The sequence below is a fragment of the Rutidosis leptorrhynchoides genome, chromosome 3 (assembly GCF_046630445.1).
Source record: "Rutidosis leptorrhynchoides isolate AG116_Rl617_1_P2 chromosome 3, CSIRO_AGI_Rlap_v1, whole genome shotgun sequence".
Classification (NCBI taxonomy): Eukaryota; Viridiplantae; Streptophyta; class Magnoliopsida; order Asterales; family Asteraceae; genus Rutidosis; species Rutidosis leptorrhynchoides.
Genome location: NC_092335.1, coordinates 17,183,553 through 17,192,060, shown reverse-complemented (window position 1 = coordinate 17,192,060; position 8,508 = coordinate 17,183,553). Strand labels below are relative to the sequence as shown.

The 8,508-nt window shown below is 33.1% G+C and overlaps 1 protein-coding gene across 2 annotated transcripts; it reads left to right on the top strand.

Annotated features, from left to right (window-relative positions):
• Positions 1–5,694: 5,694 nt before the first annotated feature.
• Positions 5,695–8,179, top strand: LOC139895787 (large ribosomal subunit protein uL10-like). Of its 2 annotated transcripts, none has more exons than XM_071878326.1 (5): positions 5,695–6,186; positions 6,549–6,617; positions 7,170–7,268; positions 7,355–7,747; positions 7,858–8,179. In XM_071878326.1, the coding sequence occupies exons 1-5, from the start codon at positions 5,929–5,931 to the stop codon at positions 7,864–7,866; spliced, it is 828 nt and encodes a 275-aa protein (XP_071734427.1). In that variant the 5' UTR covers positions 5,695–5,928; the 3' UTR covers positions 7,867–8,179. The 2 variants fall into 2 exon arrangements, with proteins under 2 accessions (XP_071734427.1, XP_071734426.1); XM_071878325.1 differs by having other exon boundaries at positions 7,823–8,179.
• The last annotated feature ends 329 nt before the right edge of the window (positions 8,180–8,508 follow it).

Sequence of the window (8,508 nt, the reverse complement as noted above, 5' to 3'; positions counted from 1 at the left end):
TTTTCCATATCGTTTGTGGGTAAAGGGGATGAGGTTTTACTTGGCCGTGCCCATGGATCTGTAGTGACCCGAACTTTTCCCTATTTATATATATTAATTGAGATTGATATTTACATAATTAAATGTTTTCAACATGTTAAGCAATCAAACTTGTTAAGACTTGATTAATTGAAATATGTTTCATATAGACAATTGACCACCCAAGTTGACCGGTGATTCACGAACGTTAAAACTTGTAAAAACTATATGATGACATATATATGGATATATATATAGTTAACATGATACTATGATAAGTAAACATATCATTAAGTATATTAACAATGAACTACATATGTAAAAACAAGACTACTAACTTAATGATTTTTAAACGAGACATATATGTAACGATTATCGTTGTAAAGACATTTAATGTATATATATCATATTAAGAGATATTCATACATGATAATATCATGATAATATAATAATTTAAAATCTCATTTGATATTATAAACATTGGGTTAACAACATTTAACAAGATCGTTAACCTAAAGGTTTCAAAACAACACTTACATGTAACGACTAACGATGACTTAACGACTCAGTTAAAATGTATATACATGTAGTGTTTTAATATGTATTTATACACTTTTGAAAGACTTCAATACACTTATCAAAATACTTCTATTTAACAAAAATGCTTACAATTACATCCTCGTTTAGTTTCATCAACAATTCTACTCGTATGCACCCGTATTCGTACTCGTACAATACACAGCTTTTAGATGTATGTACTATTGGTATATACACTCCAATGATCAGCTCTTAGCAGCCCATGTGAGTCACCTAACACATGTGGGAACCATCATTTGGCAACTAGCATGAAATATCTCATAAAATTACAAAAATATGAGTAATCATTCATGACTTATTTACATGAAAATAAAATTACATATCCTTTATATCTAATCCATACACCAACGACCAAAAACACCTACAAACACTTTCATTCTTCAATTTTCTTCATCTAATTGATCTCTCTCAAGTTCTATCTTCAAGTTCTAAGTGTTCTTCATAAATTCTACAAGTTCTAGTTACATAAAATCAAGAATACTTTCAAGTTTGCTAGCTCACTTCCAATCTTGTAAGGTGATCATCTAACCTCAAGAAATCTTTGTTTCTTACAGTAGGTTATCATTCTAATACAAGGTAATAATCATATTCAAACTTTGGTTCAATTTCTATAACTATAACAATCTTATTTCAAGTGATGATCTTACTTGAACTTGTTTTCGTGTCATGATTCTGCTTCAAGAACTTCGAGCCATCCAAGGATCCGTTGAAGCTATATCCATTTTTTTCTTTTCCAGTAGGTTTATCCAAGGAACTTAAGGTAGTAATGATGTTCATAACATCATTCGATTATATATAGTTTGAGGTTGATTCCAAAATATATATAGTTTGAGTTGTGATCAATACTGAGATACGTATACACTGGGTCGTGGATTGATTCAAGATAATATTTATCGATTTATTTCTGTACATCTAACTGTGGACAACTAGTTGTAGGTTACTAACGAGGACAGCTGACTTAATAAACTTAAAACATCAAAATATATTAAAAGTGTTGTAAATATATTTTGAACATACTTTGATATATATGTATATATTGTTATAGGTTCGTGAATCAACCAGTGGCCAAGTCTTACTTCCCGACGAAGTAAAAATCTGTGAAAGTGAGTTATAGTCCCACTTTTAAAATCTAATATTTTTGGGATGAGAATACATGCAGGTTTTATAAATGATTTACAAAATAGACATAAGTACGTGAAACTACATTCTATGGTTGAATTATCGAAATCGAATATGCCCCTTTTTATTAAGTCTGGTAATCTAAGAATTAGGGAACAGACACCCTAATTGACGCGAATCCTAAAGATAGATCTATTGGGCCTAACAAACCCCATCCAAAGTACCGGATGCTTTAGTACTTCGAAATTTATATCATATCCGAAGGGTGTCCCGGAATGATGGGGATATTCTTATATATGCATCTTGTTAATGTCGGTTACCAGGTGTTCACCATATGAATGATTTTTATCTCTATGTATGGGATGTGTATTGAAATATGAAATCTTGTGGTCTATTATTATGATGTGATATATATAGGTTAAACCTATAACTCACCAACATTTTTGTTGACGTTTTAAGCATGTTTATTCTCAGGTAATTATTAAGAGCTTCCGCTGTCGCATACTTAAATAAGGACGAGATTTGGAGTCCATGCTTGTATGATATTGTGTAAAAACTGCATTCAAGAAACTTATTTTGTTGTAACATATTTGTATTGTAAACCATTATGTAATGGTTGTGTGTAAACAGGATATTTTAGATTATCATTATTTGATAATCTACGTAAAGCTTTTTAAACCTTTATTGATGAAATAAAGGTTATGGTTTGTTTTAAAATGAATGCAGTCTTTGAAAAACGTCTCATATAGAGGTCAAAACCTCGCAACGAAATCAATTAATATGGAATGTTTTTAATCAATAAGAACGGGACATTTCAGGATCGGTTTCAAGGTTTCCTCCCGGACAGCGATGGGGGTGGGGTTATTATCGCTGCATCGGCATAGTCGAAACGGGAGATGATCGCAATGAGTGGTTTAGTCCCCCTCGGGTGATCCCAATCGCTGTTAAAAAAAAATATATTACCCGGTGGAAATAGTGCAATTGAGCTTATTACTCCCATATTCAGGGGAGGTTCGGAGGGAAATAAAGTAAAGTGATTAATCGATCGCTCAGTGTTTAGGATTTCCAGGGGTCTATTTAAGAAACAGATGAACTAGGGAAACACAATTAAAACAGTAAAAACAAAACACAATAGGTCTAAAAATAACAATCAAAATCCCCAGAAAAAAAAATTTAAAGTCCGCTAACATTCTAGCATAACCGAAAGTGATTTTTTTTATAAATAATTTATATTATTCATTATGGGTTAAGAACATTTTTTCACCTCGTTCTAGGTATTTAAATTCTTGAGACCGACCCTGGCTATATTAATTCAGATATTTATAAAAATATCACAATTACAAAGTTACTAAGATATACGTAGTACAAAACAATTACGGTATGCTTTACTAATACAACATCATTATCACGTCATTAACACTTGCATCTTAGATAAAATTCTATTCTATGACTTTGCTCCATATGGAAATAATGGGATGTGACAAACGACATGGTAGCACTTGAACAAGATTTGCTTGATCTCTCTTTTAAACTTTCTTATATTCTTCTTAAAGAAAATGATACCGAACAATAATTAGAGATGCAATTCAAATACATCCAGAATCTTTATGCTATTCCAAGTTTCGTAACTTCACATCAGAGTTATCCCACCTATATTTTCGTTTCATGAATAACACGCTTAGATATCACTTGTTACAAATATATAACACGCACAAAATGACAAAATCAGTAATAAACATGTAATGCTACCGTTTACGCACACTATATATCACTAACTCGGGAGATTAAACGAGCTTATGAATTTTGAGTATGCGTAATTATACAAAATAACATAAGTTTTAAATACAATCCCGATATTGGCAAAACTTGTTGCTATTTTACCCGACCTCCTAATAACACACTTTTCCTTTATCTTTACTGGTAAAAAGATTTTGGTTCATGGTCGAAAGTCAAGAGTAACTGGACCGGGTTCGAGTCACTAGCCGAACAAAAACTAACACTGTTGACCATGGACCAGTAATTTCAAAGGTTAGGTGCACAACCACTTTCACACTTTAGACAGTGTAATGTGGAAAAAACAAAGTGTTTTAGTGATAGTGGATATGAAGGAAGACTTTATTGTCAATACGTTGTAATGTTTGCAACATAAAAAAAGAATTTGGTTTCTAACTGTTTAAAAAGGTAGTAGAATATTTTTACTTTTTCATAAAAGCAAAGAGAAAATTGTAACTTTTGATTTCGATTTCCATCTGTTTTGTTGGTACATTTGATCTTTTATCGACCCTACAACCCCATCCAGTATGTGAGCGTGCTTCTATAAAGATGTATACTTTGCTGGAAAACAAACATAAAAAATTCATTTTAGTATATTTTTTGTATATATATAATAATAATATATAATATATATGATCCGTATATTAATTAGCCCAAATATCTTAGTCTGATCGTATGTATAACATTGACCTGTAAAATTGGCCCATTGTAGGAATCCATACTTGAAACTCTTACATAACCAGCTAATGAAAAACGTGGAGTATTATTGAATTAATTTTATTTTATTTTATAAAGTCGACCTCAAAATGTAGATAGTGGGATTAAAACTGGATCTTCTTTGGATTTTTCCAAACATCCAACCACGTATTAAGCCCTGGGGTCTCACTCAACCCCAATATAAAGTAAGAACTTGTAAGATGGCTATGGTTCAAAAAAAGTTATATGTTGTACTCTAATATATTTTCATTTCTCAAATTGTATGTATCTTACAAATTCCATATAACTAACCCGAAAATCATGGTGCTGTCATTTAATTAATCAGATATCTATACTCCTAGTTTATGGTTACAAATCCTACCAACAAGTGACTTGACTAGAGGATTAAATCATATGATCTTGGAGCCAATATGCCAACCCTATGCACCATGGGTGGAAGACAATGGTGATGTTGTGTTTAGTCCAACTCTTTTTTTATCACATGGTGGAAAAACACTCATATTCTTATCTTAAAAATGAGTGTGCTACGGGGTTGTATCACACTCGGCTAATAGTTGAATAGATGGTCTGAGTGGTCACCGTCCACCGAGTTAAACATTGAAGCACACCACCGGGGGTTGATTTATGGGTATGCCAAATCACTCATAAAGGTAGTGTGTCTAGAGAGTGCGTATAATGAGCAATTCACAGCGTATCAAGTCTTGCGCTCGGAGTGCTTGATAATCCGAGGTTTACCCTCTATGTAGAGCCATGTGCTCATTCATAGAGGCCAGGTTTCTTCGGTAATAAAAAAAAGTTGAATAGATGGAGCATTGGTGATAGACGATTATGATAACCTGTTTTCAACGGGTTCAAATGACTTTCAACTAGTGCAACTAATTTTGTTTAAAATTTGAGTTTTCCGTCGTTTTATTCGTTTCGGTTAACATTTTTATATAAATGATCTTCAGTCATCCTTAATGATAACTATAACTGTAAGGGAAATTTTATGACAACTAGTTGTCATTAAGAATTAAATCATTGCAAAAAATGATGGTACATGGAGTAGTTATTTTCATGAAGGTGGTTAATTTTTATCAAAGTACAAGATTATTGCATGTTCTAATCTCTTAATTACAATTCTTAAAGTTGTCGTTAACATTTCCCTAACTATAATTATCATTAAAAAATGATCACTACAAATTAGGCACAATCAAATGTCCAAATATTTTAAATATTTTCAATAATATAAGATTGATAGTACGCAGAACGTAAGAGAGGATAAAAAACTAAAAAGGAACGGTCCCTACTATATTCCCTACAGTGACTAGATATTAAAAGGATAAAGAATAAAGATACAAATATAATTAGCCCATTAGTCAATTAATTTAAAATAGTCCAGGCCCATCAAACAAACATCACTAGAATTAATCACAGCCGTCCGATTGTGATTTCCAACATATCACCTTTATAAACCGTAGTACTGATAATTGTAGTCTCTCAATTGGCCAACACCAAATTAGGGTTTTCAAAGATCATCATCTCTACCTAAAAATCTGAATACCGAGAGGTTAAAGTGACAGCAATTGATCGCTGTCCACCTTGGCATAGTATCAATCCCTACGTCTTGGCCCTCGGGTTTCGTTAACCATCATCCTCTCAGTTGTTCAGTTAAATTCTAGCATAAACTTATTATATATATATAAAAACATTATTATAGCAAAAATGGTTGGGAGAGCTTCGAAGGCTGAGAAGAAGATTGCGTATGATGCAAAACTGTGTCAGTTGCTCGATGAGTTTACTCAAGTGCTTGTGGTGGCTGCTGATAACGTCGGATCGAATCAGCTTCAGAACATTCGTCATGGTCTCAGGGGTGATTCTGTAATTCTTATGGGGAAGAACACTATGATGAAGCGATCTATTAGGATCCATGCTGAGAAGACTGGAAATAATGAGATTCTCAATCTGATTCCTCTTCTTATTGTATGTTAGATCCTTAATTTGTTATCGTTTTTACGTATAATTATTTAACGTTTTTGGTTTAATTAGATGATTATTTGTTCATCAATCATTTTTGATTAAGTTGATCCGTACTCACAAAATTTAGGTGATGATTTAGTTTTGCACTAATTATTTATAAGCACGTGTTTCATTTCTATGGTTGTAAATTTCGTATATTGTTTATGATTTTTTATGTACAGATAATATATAAAATTTATATTTATATTGAGTAATCTATTAGAAGCACGTGTCTATATCTCTTGGGCAAGTTGTTTTTTTTTTTTATTCAGCTTATCACTCAAGTATTTATATTTATTGTTTATTTCTCTTGGATATATATGAAGGGTAATGTTGGATTGATCTTCACTAAGGGTGATCTCAAGGAGGTTCGTGAGGAAGTGGCTAAGTATAAGGTGAGATTTTATGAGGCATATAATTGTAGTTGTTTACTTTTTTTAATCAATTAATAGAAATAGAAATAGAAATAGATAGATGGATGTTTCTTGGTTATGTTGATGACTTGATGCTCAGTTAACTTATTGTTTATATTGTGTTTAGTATGCGGTAAAAGGTTGATTAAAATGCTTGAACTGAGCTATATATGTATTGTTTTTTCCCTTTCTTTGTGAACAACCTAGATTTATTGTTTCATCATGCTACGTTGATCTTAGTTTAAGGTGTCCTTTTCAACGAGGCATTACTATCGAGTTTATGAAATTCACAATATATTACTCTGTATTTTCTTTTTTGCAAGTGTCTTTAATGCATAAAACGTCTTTTTTATGTACATGTCTTTTTAATGTGTTTGTTTTCTTAATGATATCTCAGCTATGTTTTGTTTGGATAGAATTTGTTGTTCATAAAACTAGTCACATATTGTCTCTGTTTATTCTGTAATTGTTTTTGTAGATGATTAGTGCATTCTGTAACTGCTGTTTTACGATATGCATTATCTTGTATTATAGGTTGGAGCTCCTGCTCGTGTGGGTCTAATTGCTCCTGTGGACGTGGTTGTTCCACCTGGCAACACTGGTCTTGACCCTTCTCAGACTTCTTTTTTCCAGGTTAAGCTTACAGTTTTTGTTCATCATTCAACTATGTATTCGATTATCTTTATTGTTGTTCTGACTTGAAACGCTTAACTTTTCAGGTTCTTAACATTCCTACTAAGATCAACAAGGGTACCGTTGAGATCACCATTCCTGTTGAGCTCATTAAGAAAGGTGACAAAGTAGGTTCGTCTGAAGCGGCTCTGTTAGCAAAACTTGGCATTAGGCCGTTCTCTTATGGTCTAGTTGTTGTCTCTGTGTATGAAAACGGTTCAACTTTTAGCCCTGATATACTTGATCTTACTGAGGATGACCTTGTTGAAAAGTTTGCCATGGGGTTATCCATGGTCACTTCTGTTGCATTGGCGGTTCATTATCCAACCATAGCAGCTGCTCCTCACATGCTTATCAATGGCTACAAGAATCTGCTTGCAGTTGCTTTGGAGACTGGTTACTCTTTCCCTTTGGCTGATGAGGTGAAGGAGTATCTAGAGGTAGGTGGTTGTGTTTGGTTGTAAAATTTGTTATTATGTTTTGTTTTTAGATATGTATTGACTTTTTGACTGTAGGATCCTAGCAAGTTTGTTGCTGCTGTTGCTCCCAGTGTTGGTGATGTTGCTCCAGCTGGCGCTGAGGTGGCTGCCCCTAAGGAAGAGGAACCCGCTGAAGAATCAGACGATGACATGGGTCTCAGCTTGTTTGATTAAGTTGCTGTGGTGCTTGCTGTGGTGCTATGAGTTGTTGTTATTTGCTGCTATGAACTTGGTTTCGTGCTTTTAGTAACCTTGGTTTGGTACTAGTTATATATAAGCTTGGTTTGGTACTATTAATAATGTTGCTGATGATTATATAAGCCATTAACCATATTAATATATTTTGGTGCATGTAGTTATATTATTGGTGTGGTAATTGTCCTTTTGTTTGAATACTCAGTTTTGGCTTGTTTACCGATGATATGTGTGCTTGTGTGTCTTGAATGACTAGATGGTACGGTAGGTCCGAACTGAGATAAAAAATATCCAGATCATATGTTTAATGATGGATAAATCTGGTATACTTTTAATATGTAATTTAGAGTTCATGTAACATTGCTTGTATGTTCTCTGTTTACATCTTGATGAATCAGCCACAATTTGGTATGCATATCCTTCGTTTGTGTGACACTGCCCCTAATTCTAGGGTTTCTTCTCTATAGATTGACCCAAATGCTTCCAATTATGTTTTTAGCCTTTTCCAATGTATCTGGATAGTTTCT

Excerpts from the sequence above, each read along its gene's own strand:
- LOC139895787 (XM_071878325.1), top strand. The coding sequence starts at position 5,929 with ATGGTTGGGAGAGCTTCGAAGGCTGAGAAGAAGATTGCGTATGATGCA. Across the intron at positions 6,618-7,169 it reads AGGAAGTGGCTAAGTATAAG|GTTGGAGCTCCTGCTCGTGT; the intron begins GTGAGATTTTAT and ends CTTGTATTATAG. Across the intron at positions 7,748-7,822 it reads AGGTGAAGGAGTATCTAGAG|GATCCTAGCAAGTTTGTTGC; the intron begins GTAGGTGGTTGT and ends TTTTGACTGTAG.